The sequence below is a fragment of the Misgurnus anguillicaudatus genome, chromosome 8, assembly GCF_027580225.2.
Source record: "Misgurnus anguillicaudatus chromosome 8, ASM2758022v2, whole genome shotgun sequence".
Classification (NCBI taxonomy): domain Eukaryota; kingdom Metazoa; phylum Chordata; class Actinopteri; order Cypriniformes; family Cobitidae; genus Misgurnus; species Misgurnus anguillicaudatus.
The window spans coordinates 29,203,277-29,224,063 of record NC_073344.2 but is presented as its reverse complement, the minus strand read 5'-3'; the positions used below and the strand labels follow the sequence as shown (position 1 = coordinate 29,224,063).

General features: G+C 38.0%; 1 protein-coding gene and 1 long non-coding RNA gene across 21 annotated transcripts in view; one reads left to right on the top strand and one right to left on the bottom strand.

Annotated features, from left to right (window-relative positions):
• Positions 1 to 20,787, bottom strand: part of ptprfa (protein tyrosine phosphatase receptor type Fa) — a 294,038-nt gene that overhangs the window by 144,767 nt on the left and 128,484 nt on the right. For all 19 annotated transcript variants that reach the window (XM_073870663.1, XM_073870669.1, XM_073870666.1 and 16 more), the window contains exon 4: positions 15,100 to 15,241. In XM_073870663.1, coding sequence (XP_073726764.1) covers positions 15,100 to 15,241 — 142 coding nt within the window. The remainder of the gene's footprint in view (positions 1 to 15,099; positions 15,242 to 20,787) is intronic.
• Positions 5,588 to 10,357, top strand: LOC141365826 (uncharacterized). 2 transcript variants are annotated; one of them, XR_012370800.1, is made up of 5 exons: positions 5,588 to 5,895; positions 6,550 to 6,598; positions 6,685 to 6,814; positions 6,923 to 7,018; positions 9,521 to 10,357. It is a non-coding gene; the product is annotated as an uncharacterized lncRNA (long non-coding RNA). The 2 variants fall into 2 exon arrangements; XR_012370801.1 differs by having other exon boundaries at positions 6,920 to 7,018.

The following is a 20,787-nucleotide window of genomic DNA, read 5'->3' as shown; positions in this document are numbered from 1 at the left end:
ATCCATATTTCAGTGGTTTAATTAAGTGGAAAAAGTAAATATATAACGAAACTTTTTTCCCCATTTTGTTTGTTTGTTTGTTTGTTTATTGTTTGTTTGAAAGCAGAGGGTGTGTTCTTTAATTTGATATAATTTGTATTAGGGATGCTCCGATCGATCGGCCGCAGATCGGTATCGGCCGATAACGGCATTAAATGACTCGATCGCTCCTCGTTAAATTTGCCGATCTCGTGAACCGATCTTACTTTTGTCTGTCATGATACGGCTCCTCAATGCGGCTGCACGTAGAGACCATTTTTACGCAGTGAGAGCATTTTTATAACCCGTGGCTGATGAGCGACGTGTAGATTTGCATTTCTCTCTTTGCCTTCACAGAGATATGTGTATTTTCTACGAGGACGCGGTCCGGTCCTAACATCGCGACCCGTCTTCAGATCCCCATCAAACAGCGTATACAACACATATCTATCGCGGACAATTGCATCCTCATGTCAAAAGTTTATTATTTGCATGCGTTTTAAAGTTTTGAGCGTTTAAACTTTAATTTTCCTCACAGCTGCTCTCGTCTGCATACACCCGCCGCGCGCGCACACAGCAGCCTGTCATCAGTGAGTGCACGTGGACAGAGCGATCTCTGTCAAGTCTTAAAGCTACAGTAACCTAATTCATCTCTCAATAAAATCACTCTCTGCTCTTCACTAAAGAACTGTTGTACTTCATACGAATGCGTGTATATTTAATTCATACAGTAAAGACTGTTAACTGTTTTATTTTCATTAGTTTTTACAGACATAAGCCTTTTTAAAGGCATATTAAATTTCTCTTTGCAGAAGAAATATTGTTGCTAATTTATTTGATTCTCTATTAAAACAATATTATACCTAATTACTGCAAGTAATATAACAAAGGCAACATCTGTGGTTTTACTTTATCTAGAAAATTTTTTTAAAGTTACAGTCATCAAAGAGCTTGCATATCAGCTTGAAAAATCGGTATCGGCATTGGTATCGGCCGATCACGAAGACAACAAATCGGTGATCGGTATCGGCCTGCAAAAATCCTGATCGGAGCATCCCTAATTTGTATGTTTATATATTTATAGAAGATAATTTTTCCTGCAAGGAATTTTGTGAAACTTTTGTTAAAATCACAAAAATGCAAGTGGGCAACTTTTCTCAAAAAGGCTGGCGGTGAATGAGTTAAAAGAAATATGCAATTTAGATGAAGATAAAACAATGCAACGTATTTAAAAAGCATTTATGATGTTTGTTTACATTGCATTATTGTAATAACAATTAAGCACACTACATTTTCATTACCACAAGGCATTAAACTAAATATAATCGCTGTCTTACATACATACTGGAATGTGAAAAATTGAAAATTCAGCTTAAGTATTTTTTTTGTAAATTACTGCTTTCTACGTAATATAAATAATATTCTGTGAAAAATTACATTTATCATTAATATTGACTGAGTAAAGTCAACGATTGAATCAATGTAAAATCAAACTTTAATGCTCCAAATCTCATCATTGGGTTATGAGACTTTACCTGATTTTCACAGACACGATCACAAATGTTTTAGTAATGGGAATTTGGAGGATATTTCTACTGGTGTCAGTGTTGTAGCTTCAGGTTGTAAACACACATGAGACGTGTTTAGAGAAAAGTAACCTCAGCTCTTTCAGCGTATGGTGATACCATGGCTGCAAGCAGAAGACTGATATATGAGGTCATATCTTACTCATCCTAAGGGAAATTATGCCAAATTAAAGCTCTTTTCTCATTTACGACCACGGCTGATGGCAGTTGCCTCTCAAAGCTCTTAAAATTACTGATGTAAATATGACTGAAGCCACATCTCAGTGTATACTATCAACAGGCCAAAACCTCATGCTGAAAATCCATCACACACCATCCACATACCTCTGATTCTCAATTCACTGCCGTAACATCTGTCACACTTCTACATTAACAAGACAGATTCAATTGGTAACCGTTTAGCAAACACGACATCTCCACAAGCAATAAGATTTTAACTAGAATTTATGATCCATTAAAACATGAAATTAAATTCAGGGCTTATCATTATTGCCATAAGGAAATCCATTAGGCAACATAAAATTAATCATAAATATTTTAATTTCCACGGCAGTAATATAGACAGCTGAACTGATATAAACTTCAGGATACTTTTAAGGTTGATGCACTTTTAACAAATCACAGTAAGTTACCAGCATCGATTGCAGGTTTTTCGTTTGTTTATTGTACATACAGACTGGGATTTATAGTTGATTTTTTATAGGAGAATAGGGATGCACCTGCTTCCACATCTGTTAGACGCCACTTTACCAGCCAATTACGTCTGATTTCATGCTCCAATCATTTACAAAATGATTTATATTAAACTCTATCGAGCCAATTGAATTTCTGAGTACTGGTGTCACACACGACAATTAATTTCGACTATCTGTCTCTTATCAAACTGACTCTAAACATTTGATGACTTGTTGAACACTATTAATTCCCAAAACGTCTCTTATAGTAGTCTCATTAGACATGCTGTTTTGATTATTTTGTTAATGTGACATCACACTGATAAAGCCACGCCCACGACCACTGACTGACTGACTGATTCATTTTACAAAAGCTTTTCTAAATGTATGTTGTTAGCCCGCTGTAATGCTAATGCAGCTAAAATTACTATTGTAAGGAAATGTAGCTCATTTGCATTTAAAGGTACAGACACGAAAACTGCATTTTGTAGATGCTATAAAAATGATCTGTGAGTTATTTTGAGCTGAATCTTTACAGACATATAGAGAATATATATTTTCAGTAAAGACACTTGCATTTCTATCACATATTCTTCTCAATGCAAATAATTTGCTTCTGCTTCAATGACAATGTGATGTTTCACTGAAGAAATACAGATAGAAGTAAGTCTTTCTTTGAATAATACATGATATGTGCAAAGAAAAGCACAGTTTCTGAGCCGTAGCACACGTTTTCTAGTTTCGTCTTGAGCGAGGTGAGAGCATATGATAAGATGTTTCATTCGTTTCATCAGCTAACGTGTCATTTACCAAAAACACATCTCTGCAATTTACTGTAAGCTAAAACGCTGACAAATTAAAAGATCTAAAACGTTCCACATTTCTGTTTTTCACCTGACTGAAATCTGTATGAAACAACATTCATCTACATTAACTGCATGAAAAGTTTATAGATCCTCTGAAGACACCGATTCAGTGAGTCAATGTTCGATGGCAACATAATGAAGGTTAGCCTGACATTTCAAACTTCAAAGAGAATGTCAGCGAAGATACATTATTTTAATTATTAATGGGAGATAACAGATTGAGCCAGCGACACGTTTGCTATGCGAGCGTATGAAGCTATAGCACGTTACAGATTTTATAAAGCACTGTTCTCAGAGCAGCGAAAGCTATTTTAACAATATTTATTCACCTTTATCTTGTATCGCAATTCTCTACTTCACTATGTCCTAAAGTTATGTACTGTCTCTGCTATAGAAAAGTATATACTTTAGTGCAGTGGTTCTCAAACTGGGGTCCGGGGCCCACAGGGGGGCTGCGAGATGGTGCCAGGGGGGCCCCAGTTTTATGACATTTTATAAAATTAAACCTAAAAAAAAAAATAGTAAGGCAGCACTACTTTGTATAATTTAATGTTTTGTTTAATTAAAATGTGAAGTTTTAGAACAGTTTTTTTGTCATAAATTTTCTTTGGGGGGGTGCGAAGGAATGCACTGTACACAAAGGGGGCCGCACGCTGAAACAGTTTGAGAACCACTGCTTTAGTGCATATATATTAGTGTGTAGCAAATAAGTATACAAATACTGGGACATACTGACATGTCCTAAAAGTTATCAGGCTCATGTAATATAGGTACAGGTCATCTGGGATGGCTTTCTCGTCATGCTTTTGATCAGACGCTTTAAAATAGTAAGACGACTAATCACTCAAAATGTAATGTTAATGCCTATTCTGCCAAACGTACAGATTGCAACAGTAAGTGTGTTTGTTTTGTGCATGTGTTATTTAAGTCTATATGATAACACTAAGCCATTATTATAATTCATTTTCAATCATGCGGTATTGTCTGATTACAGCCAAGAGTCGCCCACTCTTCCGTGTAGCATCCGGTGCACCTTCTGTCTTTCCTCAGCAGTGGAAGGCTGATAATTGGTCTGTAGTGTGGACATGACAGCAGTGATTTCACAGACCTGCCTTGACAAGCAAATTGTGGCTTTTAGCCAACCGGTAACAGACCCAGTACATGACAGCCCCGTGCTATTCAGATTCATTTTGTGATGTAATATGCCTTAAACCCGGAGATGTTCAAAACCATTTTAAATCATCCAACACACAAATTGCTCTCGGCATGAAGCATACGATCATTAAAGGGACACTCCACTTTTTTTTGAAAATATGCTCATTTTCCAGGTCCCCTAGGTTAAACATTTGATTTTTACCATTTTGGATTCCTTTAAGCTTCCATCTCCGAGTCTGGCAGTACCACTTTTAGCATAGCTTAGCATAATCCATTGAATCTGATTAGACCAGTAGCATCATGCTAAAAAAATAACCAAAGAATTTCAATATTTTTCCTATTTAAAACTCGACTCTTCTGTAGTTACATCGTGTACTAAGACCGACGAAAAATTGAAAGTTGCGATTTTCTAGGCAGATATGGCTAGGACTATACTCTCCTTCAGGCGTAATAATCAAGGACTTTGCTGTCGTAACATGGCTGCAGCAGGCGTAGTGATATTACGCAGCAGCCGAAAATAGTCCCCTAGGTTACTTTCAATAGCAGGGGCTATTTTCAGGCGCTGCGTAATATTATTGCGCCTGCTGCAGCCATGAAAAAAGTGAAGTGTCCCTTTAAATACTTTTGCATGAAATCTGCTAAATCCTGGCATCAAGCCCATTAGAAATTCTGTTTTGTTGCCAGAATCCATTAAACAGCACGTACACTTTACATCAAAGTCAGAAGAATTGGATGAAACGACGCCACACGCATTCGGATTTCAAATTTTCAAAAAAGACCGACATTTTTTATAATACCAATAAAATGATTAAAGTGACCTATGTGAAAATAAGACATTACAATTACTGACTAATAACCTTTTCATATACCTGTGAAACTCTGGCTAAAGTCGCATAATCTAATTTTGAGATTTAGAGCGTACGTATTTTACGAGGTGGCTAATTCATACGACCACATTCGTACATTTTTGAACGATTTGCTTTTACCCTTGTGACGTTGGGATTAGGGGCGGGGTTTCGTTATTGTTATGATAATCATATGTTTTAGTACGATTCACTTCGAATGAATTCATACGTAATTCATAAAATACGTACAAATTCTCGTGAGATCAGGCTGGTCACAACCATAAAAATATGTTATTTGTGATTATTGCTTAAAATTACGGATTTAAAACTAAGCCTTCAATATATAATACTTACAATTTTATTAATAACATGAAAAAAAACTTAAATTATTCTGATTTTATTGACGCATTATTATTCTGCGCAAAAATACCTGAACTTGGCTTGCTAAAGCACACTGTAAAATGTAATAGCTGAGCTTACTAAAAAGATTAAGTAAACTTAACTTATTTAATTAAGTTTGTTAACCTTACTTAGTTTAACTAAGTAATCCCAACTTTTTTCTATGCAAACTCAAGTCAACTTGATTAAACTTAACAGATTAATTTAGCTCAACTTAAAATTTCAAGTATTTTCAAAAAGGATGACTGCACAGTAGGTGGCAGTAATGCTCCCAAGGAGTAAGTGGTGGCTTAACTGAGTGGTTAACTGAAGAAGACAACAACAGCACATGGTCGGATAAAAGCATGAGGAGGTAAGTTTGTGCTTATATATCATTTTTATTTTTTAATTGCTACGTTTTTATCGCAATATTACAATCACAGTTTGTAAACAGTAATATTTTGTCGGTAATAATAAAACTGATGCATGCTATTTGATCACAATTAGCAATCCAACAACTGCTAATCATGTATGTTTAAAGATAAACATTTTCATTCAACAGATATAAGTAACTAATATGCAGAGGTAGATTGAGTAAAAATGTAATTATATAAAAAGTTAGTTAAAGTTAAGCCTTATAGTAATAACTGCTTGAGTAAAAGTAAAAGTATGCAATGGAAAAACTGCTTAAGTAGTGAGTTTATAATTCGTGTTGGTGTGGTTTATAATAATAAACTACATGAAAATGCTTAGAACTGCTTATAAAAGGTAAAATAGCACCCTTTAAAGTAGGTGCTTTCAAAATTGTTACTCAAGTCAATGTAATGCAGTAAGCATAATTCTACCCACCTCTGGAGAAAAAACATTAATAATTTCATACCTTAAAATGCCAAGTTATGTTAAATAAGAGATGTGCTGTATAAAAAGTTTTAAGTTTATAGAGTGAATGCTAAAAATGTTGTTTTTACAATTGCTTTTTAGTATCTATCAATCAATACTATTTTAATTGTATATTATTATTATTTAGCAGGAGCTTGTTTCTTTGAAGAGAGCGCATTCCCTTCATGGAAAGTCAGGTAATTAACACACATTTTATTTAGGGCATGTAAAAACTTTTTAAATCTTGATATGTTGTTTCTTTTGTTATCCTTCTTTCATATAGTAACGTTACTGTGGAGTACAACCAAGTCGCAAGCAAAAACCTCAAGCAAGAATTGTTCTCATCCCTTGCTAAACATTGTTTTTGAAGATTTTGAATGAAAGAAAAGTTTAAAAGCTCTCTTGAGTATCTAGTAAGTATTTTTGTTTGTTTGTTTTAAATAGTTTAAGTCCATTTGCTAACTTTTAAGTAATCTGTTCTGACTGTTGATCTCAATGTTTTATGTATTATTTGTCAGAAGAACATCACTGATGTCACTGCTCGGTGGACGGTAGTTCTCCGTGGTCTTGCTATCCTTCGTGCGGAAGACACTACATACTTCCTGAAAACAAACATGGTTAGTATTCTTCTCGTTTAATCAATATGAGATGTCCTAATTTTTGTGTTAGCATTTAATTAGCATTATTAAAAAAATAATGTGTAAATAGAAGATAATTAAAGGCACCAAGGCACATCCTTTTGTCCCACAATTCCATGTGTGAGCATGCTCAGGATTGGTCAAGCCTGGTTGAGTTCGATAAAATAAAATGGTGGCCAAGAAAGCAACTGAGCACACATTTAGTGTAAATAAAGTAATATTTTAACTTTTGGTTGCATTTCTAGCGAGAAATTTGTATTGTAGTTTTGAACTCTTTCCCCGCCATTGAGTTATTCCGTCAATTAAGAGAATCAATAACTTCTGATAAATGCTGTTAATAAATGAAAACACAATTTATTTGCCAGGTAAAGGTTTTATGCCAATTACATAACCAATTCAAAAATGATAAAGAAAGCAAAACATCAAATATTCAAAGATCAGTCTAAGATGTATACCTGACAGTAGCGAAATACATCAACGTGACACTATGGGTTTTAGTTTATCGCATTATGAGTGAACAAAGCTTAATACAGGTGTTAACTAGGGATGCTCCGATCAGGATTTTTGCAGCCGATACCGATCACCGATTTGTAATCTTCGTGATCGGCCGATACCGATTCCGATACCGATTTTTTTTAAAGCTGATATGCAAGCTCTTTGATGACTAACTGTTACAATCTTTCTAAATAAAATAATACCACGGATGTTGCCTTTGTTATATTACTTGCAGTATTTAGGTATATTATTGTTTTAATAGAGACTCAAATAAATAAGCACAACAAATATTTATTCTGCAAAGAGAAATTTAATATGGCTTTAAAAAGGCTTATGTCTCCTAAAAGTACTGAAAAAAAAACACTTCATAGACTTTACTGTATTAATCAAATATACACGCATTCGTATGCAGTATAAAAATTCTTTAGTCAAGAGCAGAGAGTGATTTTATTGAGAGATGAATTAGGTTACTGCAGCTTTAAGACTTGACAGAGATCGCTCTGTTCACGTCCACTGATGACAGACTGCTGTGTGTGTGGGCGGCGGCTGAACGCAGACAAGCAGCTGTGAGGAAAATAAAAGTTTAAACGCTCAAAACTTTAAGACGTATGCAAATAAGAAACTTTTGGCATGAGGAAGCAATTGTCCGTGATAGATATGTGTTGTATACGCTGTTTGATGGGGATGTGAAGACGCCTCGCGCTGTTTACCGGAGCGCGTCCTCCGGTAAATACGCATATCTCTATAAAGGCAAAGAGAGACATACAAATCTGCACGCTGCACATGAGCAACAGGTTGTAAAGCATCATAAGCATTTTTACAACCTGTTGCTCATGTGCAGCGTGCAGATTTGTATGTCTCTCTTTGCCTTTACAGAGATATGCGTATGAGGACGCGCTCCGGTGGGCAGCGCGGGGCGTCTTCGCGTCCCCATCAAACAGCATATACAACACATATCTATCACGGACAATTGCATCCTCATGCCAAAAGTTTCTTATTTGCATGCGTCTTAAAGTTTTGAGCGTTTGAACTTTTGTTTTCCTCGCGGCTGCTTGTCTGCGTTCAGCCGCCGCCCACGTAAAAAATGTCTTTAATTGCAACCGCATTCAGGATCTTTTTATGACAAAAGTAAACAGAAAGATCGGTTTATGAGATCGGCAGATTTAGCGAGCACCGATCGAGTCATTTAATGCCATTATCGGCCGATACCGATCGGCGGCCGATCGATCGGAGCATCCCTAGTGTTAACAGTGTGTAAACCGTTTTGAGCTGTCCACTTTCGACTACATTCAGATGTATTTAAAACAGATTAGAACAGCTTAAACCCGCTGTAACCCGTATGCTGGAAATAATTTTGACAGGTACAGTTTAATAATACACAAAATTAATTCAAATGTCTTTTAATAACATATGATGTTATAGTTACAAATGATTAAACCAAATATTGTGTTTGTGACATTTGAACGTCTTGTCTTAAAACTGAAAATAAACAGGTTTTCCTGTATTTGTTAAAAATAAGCTAATAAAATAGTTCAAATAAATATTTAATGTTGCTTACCTTATGAGTAAAATAGCCACATAACAAGTGGGATAATGCACAGACAGCAGTTTGTTATCATGAAATAAGCCCCTTCAGTTTGATACAAGACCCTCTGCTTGACACAGAGTCCTGATCACACTGTTGGGGATTATTTCTGCAAAAACAACCTGCTGCCTATACAATATACCTTACCTATAGAAGAGTTTTCTAACAAGATATTATTAATTAAATATGTTCCAAGGATGTTTTTGCACCACCAGGAAAGAAGCTTCTGCTGAAAGGTCCAAATTATTATTGGCAATTCCAACTGAAGCACTGTTACAAATTTAAGTGTCACTTCAAAAACTAGTAACATCACCTTGAACAGTTTAAATTTTTAAATGACACATCCACTTTGCATTTGTATTATGAGAATGTATATTAATATTGCGTTTCTATCTGATTAGGACTGTGATGGTGACCCACCTCAACTATCAATAGGAATTCTCAGTCTGGTGCCGGAGGACAGACGCATTTCTCCACATGGTTTACAGCAATTATTTGGTAGGGTGTCACAGCCATGGATGGACTTGAGAAAGTATCACATGCCATGTGTTTAGTTTTTGGACTGATCGTTGTTTTAAATATGGAGTACCCCTTCACAGCTTATTTTGAGTTGATTCACAGGGTTTTTCTTTCCCTGGGGCACAAATCACTAAAGTCAAAACTGCCATCACTACAAAACATACTAATGTGAAGTAGTGTGTTTTGTGTGAAACAAGTCCGTGTTACTGTAGATCTGTTGCATTTTGGGGTTTTTATTTTTCGTCAACCTGGATACAAGTTCCAGAAAAACTCAACTTTAATTGCTGCAAAACTTTGATGTTTTAGTTAAGCTGTATTTTGCGTGTTTCTGATGGCAGAAACAAGATTGTTACTGTAGGTCTGTTGATGCAATTTGTGATTTTTTTTATCAGTCACATGACAACCTAGATACAAAACCAAAACTGCAGTCACTAAAAAAAAACTAGTTTTGAATTTGTTTGTCAAGGTGTGTTCATTGTGTTTGTAATAACAGAAACAAGACTGTCTTAGGTCTATTGTTGCATTTTGGGTATCCAGATTGATGGGTGACTGAACACAAACCCCTTTCTTGTGTGTGTGTGTGTGTGTGTGTGTGTGTGTGTGTGTGTGTGTGTGTGTGTGTGTGTGTGTGTGTGTGTGTGTGCGTGTGTGCGTGCGTGCGACAAAAATGTTTTACTTTGTACACGGTTAACATGTTTAAAATAAATGTTTTAACCTCATTTTGTTGCTTTTTGGCTTTACTCATTTTTGTTAGTTCAGCTTACTTACAAATGTAAGGCAATCAGTTTCCTTATATTTACAAGTAAAGTGAACAATAAATAGAAGTTATCTCAACTAATGATTTTAAGTAAAGAGTACTTAACTTTACTTGATTAATAAGTTTAGTCTACTTGTACTGTTAAGTTTTGACAACTTAAAATCAATACTCTACCTTACTTGATGAATAAGTTTAGGCTACAAATAATATAAAGTTTTGCCAACTTAAAAGCAATACACTAACTTACTTAAAATTATGAGGCAATCAGTTTCCTCACTTTTTTAAGTAAACTCAACTTATTACATTTTACAGTGCATTGACTTTGATCGATTTAGGCACAGAAACACATCATTCGTTTCAGGAAACCCTTTTCTATCATTAGAAAGTGAAAATGGACCATAATAATAAATCGCACAAGCGATAATTGGTTCAGTGCCGGGCAAGGCATCAACTTTAGCCCGGTTCTTATTTTAGTGCAGATATTTTTCGTTTCATCTTCAAAAATTCAGGAACAGATTATCTGTTTTGAAGCTCAACTTCTGACAAGATTTTAAATACATCTTAAAGATGCTACGTGCCAAAAATTCAGTTTTTGGATTTTGGTGCGTGATAATCTTCAAATCTGAATATGACACGCGACATCTGAAGCGCCCATTCAGCGCACAACCCAATATGCTTGTTTTTAAATAGGAAATTCTCAAAAAAATCTTTGACATGGCCAGTATTAAAGAAATCAAGGTGAGATTTTCACCAAATGTTCTCTACATAATAAAAGACTGAAAAAATACTTTTACAGACAGGGTCACATATTCACCCAGTAATAATACACAACCACACACACAAATCTCTGAAGGTGAGTTTAGTTCCTCATAATGGTACACATCTCCTGCAGGTGCATGTGGCAGAAAGCCCAGTGTGATGCTGAGGAGGGAGGTGTGTGTTTATCTTACTGCGGTACACTGATGGAGTGCTGGGTAATTGATATTTTGCTAAACTCTAACTTAGCTCAGAGAGAAACTGGGCCACTGCCAACCGCTGGAAACAGAACCCAGGTCACGGATCAGCAACTGTGCACGCGCGCATGTGTGTGCTGTGGTGTGCAAAAATGGCATGTTGTAATTTCAGCTGCTTTTTACAAAAGCCCTTTTAACAGAAGACTCACAGACAGGGAGAAATAAACAGATGCCGTCTCTATGTGGGCAGGGTTGGTGATAAGCAATGCCTTCAGTGGGAAAAATACATTTAGAAATATGCGTGGGCAAAATTGCCTGTCTGAATCACCTCGTCTACTGTATGCGTACGCAGGGAAAGTGATGATATGCTGTATATTGACATTCTGTCAGGGGAGAAATCTGTTTATGACTTGTACATTCATGCCTCTATAAGCTGAGGTGCGTCGGCCGACACTTTCTGTCATTCAAGAAAAAGGGCCTGCAGGGATTTTTACATTTCAGGTTGGCAGAATTCATAGCAAAGGCTTTCAATGTCTTATAAATCTGCAGAGAGAGTCGCACACATACACATTTTCAGGAGATCTTGCAAGACCTTGCACTTTTTTTAGCTTTAGTTTAAGATGCACAGACTGAGCCGAAAACAACTTGACTGAACTCATTTGATTGAGTAAACTCGTTCCCTCAATTCAATTAAAGGGGACATTTCACAAGACTTTTTTAAAGATGTCAAATAAATCTACATATGTGAAGTTTTAGCTCAAAATATCATATAGATTACCTAATTTTTAACATGCTCGTAGAGAATGGTTTACCAAAACTAAGTAACTGGGTTGATCTTATTTACATTTTCTAGGTTGATAAAAGCACTGGGGACCCAATCATAGCACTTAAACATGAAAAAAGTCATGGTATGTCTCCTTTAAGTAATGGGTCTCCCGAAAACGTGTATATTTAAGATGTAAAATAAATCTTTGGTGTGACCCCCCAGCTCAAAATACCCCACAGACAATTTATTATCACATGTTAAAATTGCCACTTTGTAGGTGTGAACATAAATGTGCCATTTTGGGTGTGTCCTTTAAAATGCAAATGAGCTGATCACATGCAAACATAATGGTGATTTGTTTAAATTGTGCTGTCAATTATTTTCTCTCTCTCTTTCTGCACTAAATGTCAGTGCTGTGGTTGGATAGTGCAGATTAAGGGGTGGTATTATTATAATAAGATCCCCTTCTGACATCACAAGGGTAGCCAGATTTCAATGACCTATTTTGTCACATGCTTGCAGAGAATGGTTTACCAAAACTAGGTTACTGGGTTGTTATTTTACACATTTTCTAGGTTGATAGAAGCACTGGGGACACAATTATAGCACTTAAACATAGAGTCAGATGTTCACACTATGGCCCCTTTAATTTTTTTGTTTAGGTTTTGTGTAAGTAAATAAGTTAAAGAGAGTAGTCCACTTTAAAGATGGGGTCCATTGACTTTTTATAGTAGGAAAAAATTCTATGGTAAGTCAATGGGCCCCATCTATAAAGTGGACTACTCTTTTAAATAAACTAACATTGTTAAAGGGACACTCCACTTTTTTTTGGAAAATATGCTTTATTTTCCAGCTCCCCTATAGTTTATCGGATCTGGCGGTACCACTTTTAGCATAGCTTAGCACAATCCATTGAATCTGATTAGACCATTAGCATTGCGCAAATTTTTTTTAGGAAAAATATCTAAACTCTTTGGTTATTTTTAGTAGGGATGCACCGAATCCAGGATTCAGATTCGGATTCGGCCGAATACTGGGCTTTTTGACGGGGTTCGGGTTCGGCCGAATCCTAGATTTTTTTTCCACCGAACTGAACCCTAGGCTTGCGCTACGCTGGTCGACGTCACGCGGCCGTTGATTACACACATCGGGTGCTGACGTGGAGATGAGCTTTTTCTTTCGGTGAGCCTTAGGAGCTGGACACACCAAAACTTTTAAACACGGCTGAAAACGCCTTGAGGACGCCAAATGCCAGCTGTTTTTCAGCCGAGCGCTTGGTTAGCTGTGATGCTTCAGCTGTGAGCCGGTTGGTTGTTGTGGTAATGTCCCGCCCCTCCTCCATTGTAATTGGACGGCCATGTGAAAACTGACATTGACGAGCGGAGCTTCTCACTCAAAGTTAAATATAGTTTTCAGCGCGGAGATGCTTGCTTATTGGAAAAACGAGCGTGTCGCAACGCATCGCTTCCATTATGCATAGGCTTACCATGGTAATTGTCAAAATAGTTTTTCCAACTTGTCATCCTGGCATAATGTACAGTTAAATTTAAATAAAATGAAAAATACACTGCTGTGGACGTTGTATAATTCATTAATGTGTTTTACTGTGTTAATGGAATAAGGATGCAAGTAGGATTCGGTATTCGGTTTCGGCAGAATCTTAAACGGTGGATTCGGGATTCGGCCGAACCTAAAAAATCTGGATTCGGTGCATCCCTCAAATCAAATTAAATGGATTATGCTAAGCTATGCTAAAAGTGCTAGCGGCTGAATGAATTCCAAAACTGTAAAAATCAAATGTTTAACTCTAGGGGAGCTGGAAAATGAGAATATTTTCAAAAAAAGTGTAGTGTCCTTTTAAGCAATGGATCCAAAATAAAACATTTAAAGTAATGTTAAGTCATAATTGCTTGACTTTTTAGGGCTTTCAGTGAATTTAGATGCATGACAGGTCAGGAAAATTCAAAGAATGAACTTCAAAATGAGTCTGCTTGTGTATTTTGGAGAAGAATAGAGAGGAGACGAGAAGAAATTAGAAGATACAAAATATAAGACTAAACGAGACTAAAAAACAAACAAGAAACAAGAAAAAAATACATTTTTGATGGAAAAGTGCCAAATAGCCTTGATATGACTGAGCCTACAAACAAACCTCACATTCAACAAATGTGCAACATAATTACTGAAAATATATTCTTATTAGCATATTTATTTATGTTTATTTGTTTATATAACATGTTGGTTTATTTTCATGATTAGTACAATTTGTTAAAATGTGCATCTGTGCATCTCCATATTAAATAAAAGCACTATAGTGATAACAACATTCTGCTTAGATTATTAATGGGACCGAGGGCACAACACCTAACCTACAAACCTGATTCCTGCACAGGTTCACAACTCTCAACAGACGTTCGCTGGAGCCGGAGAGAGCGTGGCCCACTTTCAAAACAGCCTTGGCATCATAAACCGACGATTTTCTCGCCACTAAATGAATTATTCAATTCCCCAGATTACAGCACAGACGTATTACAAAAGACAAATGGTGTCCTGCTGTGGTGCCCTGCTATGGCTGAAACTGTTTTTAGATGTCAGCGAGCCGTAACCACGGACTAACACCAGCAGACTTGTTGGCTCTTTGTTTAAGAGCATCGTCTGGCTGCAAGATCTCGAATGAGATTTATCACCGTGTAGTATCAGTGCCTCTATACTTCACTTGTTTTCGCATGCATTCACATGCAGTGTGCGTATAAAGCACATCTCCTTTATCTATGTGGGTTATAACCTACTGCCAGGCCAGGCATGGGTCTTTACATGCAGTGCATTAATTTTCAAAGAAAATTAACATTAACAGTCTCGGTCATGACCTCAAACCAGTAAGTCAGACTTTATCTGAATTCATAATCAGACCATTAGGGGACATATAAAGAAATCAATCAGTATGTATTTAGTGTCTCTGTATACTCCTTTATGGAATAGTCTTACCTTCTAGTACAGTGAGTTTAGCGCTGGTGTTTATTTCTCCTGCGCTGTTGGTGGCCGTGCACTCGTAAATGGCCTCGTCTCGATGAGTTCGCAAGGGCTGGATCCTGAGCACTGAACCTGAGCCGTCATCAAATTCGACCACCTGACACACACACATAAATGATATTATATATTTCAGCATCACCGACAATAATCCCATTGGTAGACACCCCAACCTAACAACTGCTCGCTACATTAAAGATTTGAACAAAACTTGAGCATTTTTTTCTAAATGTTGACAAAAACTATTGCGAATATGTTTTCATTAACCGATGTAATGTGAATAAAACGTCATTTTGTGGTCTCGCAGATGTGTTCGACTTTATATGGCACCGCGCAACCCAACATGCGGGTGACATTAAAGCAACACTAAAGAGTTTTTGGTCTTTGCTCCCCCAACAGGTTAGAAACGGAATTGTCCATTACCATTGTCGTAAATACTGCACCAAAGCTGGCTCTGATTGGATTGTAGGTCTGCCGTAAAGCAAGTTCTTGTAGTTTTCACTCGAAACTACAGGACCGCGACCCGACGGTTGGAAACTTCTTTAGTACGGTTTTGGCCGATAGAGGGCTAGAAAGCGAATATGAAAGTGCCATTCACCCTGTTTCGAGTGGATGAACGACTGAAACTTTTTTGAAAGCGTTATTTTAAGGTAAAAAAACTCTTTGGTGTTGCTTTAAAATAGCACAAGAGCGGCTTGATAGCATACAAAGCGACCGATTCCAGAATCGCTCTTTCTGTATTTTGTTGGCATGTGCTTGTCTTACTTAAAAGTTCCTGTCTTTATGAATAAAAATATCAAGCTCAAGAAGTTTCTAGTAAGTTACATTACAAAATGAATACAGTAGCTGCTGACTGGTCAAAAAAAAAAACAATGTTTACACAAATGGTAAAAAGGTATGCCCTAAACCAAGTTGGAAATGACCTCACTCGCTCTTATATGACAGCGATGTCAAATATACAACGAGATGGACTCGTGTAGAAGCACACGACCATGACTGCATTGAGACACAGAGATGCGTGGAGAGTCTGAGACACGAAGCGTTTAAGTGAAGTGAGATGGCGATGCTGTCAACCCTGCTCTCCTTCACGCTCAATCAATTCTGTTGACAGCGTGAGGGCGGGTCGTCTCCCGGAGCCAACATGCCCGGCTCTCTGGATGCCAAATTGAGATCAAGCAGAGCTCTTCTGCAGCACCGTTGGAGCCCTGTACTGTCTACACTGATGGGGAAACAAACCCGACGTTCTCTGAGATGAGAATTCTATGGATAGACAACAAGCATTTTTATGAGGAAAACAGTGAGAAAAACACACCAAGTATGTCTACTTTTTACACTCAACTTCACACTAGCTGCGTTTCCATTAAAGATTTGCACAAAACTTGAGCATTTTTTTCTAAATGTTGACAAAAACTATTGCGAATATGTTTTCATATGTTTCAAATAAAACGTCATTTTGTGATCTTGCAGGTGTGTTCGACTTTATATGGCACCGCGCGACCCAACATGCGGGTGACATTAAAGCAACACTAAAGAGTTTTTGCTCTTTGCTCCCCCAACAGGTTAGAACCGGAATTGTCCATTACCATTGTCGTAAATACTGCAGCAAAGCTGGCTCTGATTGGATTGTAGGTCTGCCGTAAAGCAAGTTTTTGTAGTTTTCACTCGAACTACAGGACCGCGACCCGACGTTGAAAACTTCTTTAGTACGGTTTTAGCCGATAGAGGGCTGGAAAGCGAATGTGAAAGTGCCGTTCACCCTGTTTCGAGTGGATGAACGACTGAAACTTTTTTGGAAACGTTATTTTAAGGTAAAAAAACTCTTTGGTGTTGCTTTAAAATAGCGCAAGAGCGGCTTGATAGCATACAAAGCGACCGATTCCAGAATCGCTCTCTGTATTTTGATGTCATGTGCTTGTCATGTAAAAAAATCTAAACTTTCATGTGCTCACGCGAAACCTTCATGTGCAGAATTTTTTTTACGTTTAGTTTCACGTGCGCACACGAAACTAAACGCAATAGTTTCACATGAGAAAAAAAGTTTTTTTTTTAGATATATGGGAATTTATGCGAAATTGTCGCGTATCCATTTCGCACATTTTCAATTTGCACAATTTGAACGATAATGGAAACGTAGCTACTGACGCTCATCAAAGAGGTAGTGATGATCGTTTTCGAAGCACTGCTTCATGAGGCTTCAAAACCTTTACAAATCTTTACGAAGCTTCGAATGGAGCGTGGTGGAGCGTGTTTCAAACTGGCCGAGTCACGTGATTTTTAGCAAACGAGGCTTCATTACGTCATAAATGTTTCGAAAATCCAATGATTCACCACTAGGGGGAGTTGATCGCAAATGACCAGTATCTAATAGGTGAACTCGGATCAATTTTATTATGCAAGTTCATAAAAAATGTATCTGAACAATAACACTACTGTTTTGTCTACTTTTTATTTATAGACAGATTTAATGACAAACATGCATGATTAAAAGGGGAGTTGGTTTTTAATGATTTCTTTGCCCTAAATAAAACTACAAACACAGAATACACTTTTAATTATGGCTTAATTAAGTTAAATAATTTATTTTTCTTAAAAACAGATCTGTTTGGACCATGGGCGAGGCTAGCCCCTTTTTAGGGGTGCTTCAGCACCCCTAAAAAGGAGCTCAGCACCCCTAAAACTTGGAGCAAGAAATTTATTTATTCTAAAATGTTCGTTCGTCTTTGACAAGGTTAAATAATGTCCAAAACATACTCCGTAGTTTGTGGTTTAAAATGTATATGTTAAGGTAAAAAATGAAAACCTCCCCGCTTAGCAAATGGTGTCATCCTCTTCTTTTACTTCTCTGCACCTGCATCGCTTGGGCTGGCTAAGCGATGCAGGTGCAGAGAAGTAAAGAAGAGGATGACCGTCATTCAGCGCGAAACACACGCAGAGTGAGAATCAGTTAAAAGTGTTGTGATGCAACGTTTTTGTTCAAATCTTACAAACTGCTTACGTTATGTTTATAATGAGCGAGAACATCACAAATCAATCTTTCAAGCCGTGTTTTTGTCTTATACTGAATCACCATGGTACACGTATAATAAGTGTTTATTTTCGGATTATTTTAGTCCGACGGGTACCCGCGCGCTGCGGAGTAGCACAGTATCTGGGTGACTCGTCCATAGACTTAAACGGAGAGAAGTAGCGCCGGTTACAATGTTCTTCCGCAAGACGCATGCAGTTTTGTGCGTCTCAGTGGGTAGTTGCTTACGTGTGTCTCCGTTGTTAAAGTTTATTGTATGATTTATCGTTAATTTGAGACTTATTTTAACAATCGGGAGTCATGTAAACATGACGTCACGTGCGTCTTTTCTGGTCAGTCGTAATGAAAACATGGCGTTTGGAACAGAGTGAAAACAAACTACATATCACTCATATCATATACCACCAGTACCGGTACAGTAAGTTATGTGTGAAATCACTAACTGTCTGACTATCAAACTAGACAATAAATATTTTTTTAGTTTGTCACATGTAGATTAATATGAAGGGGATAACGTTTTTAACCCTTAGTGCAGAAGTCACAAGTGTTCTGTTTTAGACATATAGTAAAGGTAATGGTTCAATTAAAGGACTGTTAAAAGAAAAGCTGTAATTTAACAAACTATTAATAAACCTACCATATGTTGTAGGCATAAAAGTTATAAATTAGGAGATTTGTCATTTTGACAAAGGCTTAAAACGACACACTGTATATCCACATAAAACCATACCCACACTGCTGCTGTAGCCCACCTTTTGTCCTGATACTTTAATATGGCATTAATGGCAAAAAAGTGCTAGCTCGCCACTAATTAGAAATAAAAAGATTGGCAAAAAAATGCATCTCAAAACTCATCAGGTTGATGCTTTAAAATATGTAATTTTAAAAAAAATTCTAAGGGGGAGCATGCTCCCAGACCCTAGAAGGGTAATTTTCTTCTCATCTTTTGCACCCCTGACACGTTTTCATGCCTGAAAGGTCTCCAAAAAAATCTGGATTTTGGAGTTAGTTGAACCAATGTTACAATTATAGTTATTTTACAATAGACATATTATTGGTTTCTGTAGGAAAAAAGAGTGGGTGTCACGGTGATCCGTGTCATGTTTTGTTTGGGTCTCCGATTACGTCACCTGGACAATTCACGAACTGATTCATCACACCTGTTCCGTGTTTAGTGCTGTGTATTTATACTGCTGTCTGTTTCTCACCTGTCGCCGGATCATTGTCATTGTCATCGTTCCACGTCTGTTCCTGTTGTTCCCTGTATTGGATGTTCCTGTGTTGCTGTTTTACTCCTCGTGTTTTATTTCTGTTCGTTTTATATTAAATGTTATTTATTTCATGTGAACCCTGCGAGTGCGTCCTGATTCTTGTTCCCAGTCGTGACAGAATGATCCGGCCTGACTGGACGCAGCGGGTTCACGGAGGGCGGCTCCCCCAGGAGTTTCATAGAGGGGGAGTAGTGACATCGGGGTTCATTTTCCACCAGCCCCGATGTCTCTTGGGGACCACCGTGAGCGATCGCTCGCTCCTGCGGGCCTGCGGGAGGAGGATCGGCCCAGGCGGTCCCCCAACGGTTGAGTCGTCGTCGTCGACGGTCCGCTCGTAGGGGGATCCGGAACGGACCACGCCCGATCATTTCCCCGGGGTGGCTACCGAAGTGAGGGTCCCCATTTCCGCGAGGGGACGGGAGATGACTTCCGGGGGGCATCGGATCGTCGGCGATTCCCAGGAGGGGGGTAATTCGTCTGCCTCGGTTCTCGGAGCGATCGCTCCGGTTCTCCTGGCGCAGTCCGGCCCACCGTCCTGTTGGTTTCGTCCCGGCGGCTGCCGGCATCGCCAGGGTCCTCAAGCCCTCCACCCCTCCCTTGGACTCTTGCTACCGGACTTTTGTGTTTGTTTTGTTCATGTGAGTGTCTGGTAGCCACTCGTAGAGAGAGGGGTCATGTCACGGTGATCCGTGTCATGTTTTGTTTGTGTCTCCGATTACGTCACCTGGACAATTCACGAACTGATTCATCACACCTGTTCTGTGTTTAGTGCTGTGTATTTATACTGCTGTCTGTTTCTCACCTGTCGCCGGATCATTGTCATTGTCATCGTTCCACGTCTGTTCCTGTTGTTCCCTGTATTGGATGTTCCTGTGTTGCTGTTTTACTCCTCGTGTTTTATTTCTGTTCGTTTTATATTAAATGTTATTTATTTCATGTGAACCCTGCGAGTGCGTCCTGATTCTTGTTCCCAGTCGTGACAGTGGGTGGTGGCAGCGGTGCTCATTGGGTGCTCAGCACCCCTAAAGCTCTAACCCTAGAATCGCCTCTGGTTTGGACAGATCTTGTTGCTTTTACAATATTTTGACCTGCAGGTATAACCAGCGTGTGTGTTTCTAACGATTCAAAAAACTGAATCAATTTGTCGAAGCTTCAAAAAGCTTCGGGTTTCCCATCGCCCGAGGTGCTGAATTTTAACGTGGTATGTGTGCAAATGTAGACATACAGTAGTATGGTAATGTTCCCTTTGTTGTGACATCACAACAAGCAACACATCTGTTATTAATATACTGACTATTCAACTATTCATTTCTTCAGTGAATTTTAAGCTAAATATTAATTTAATGTCTG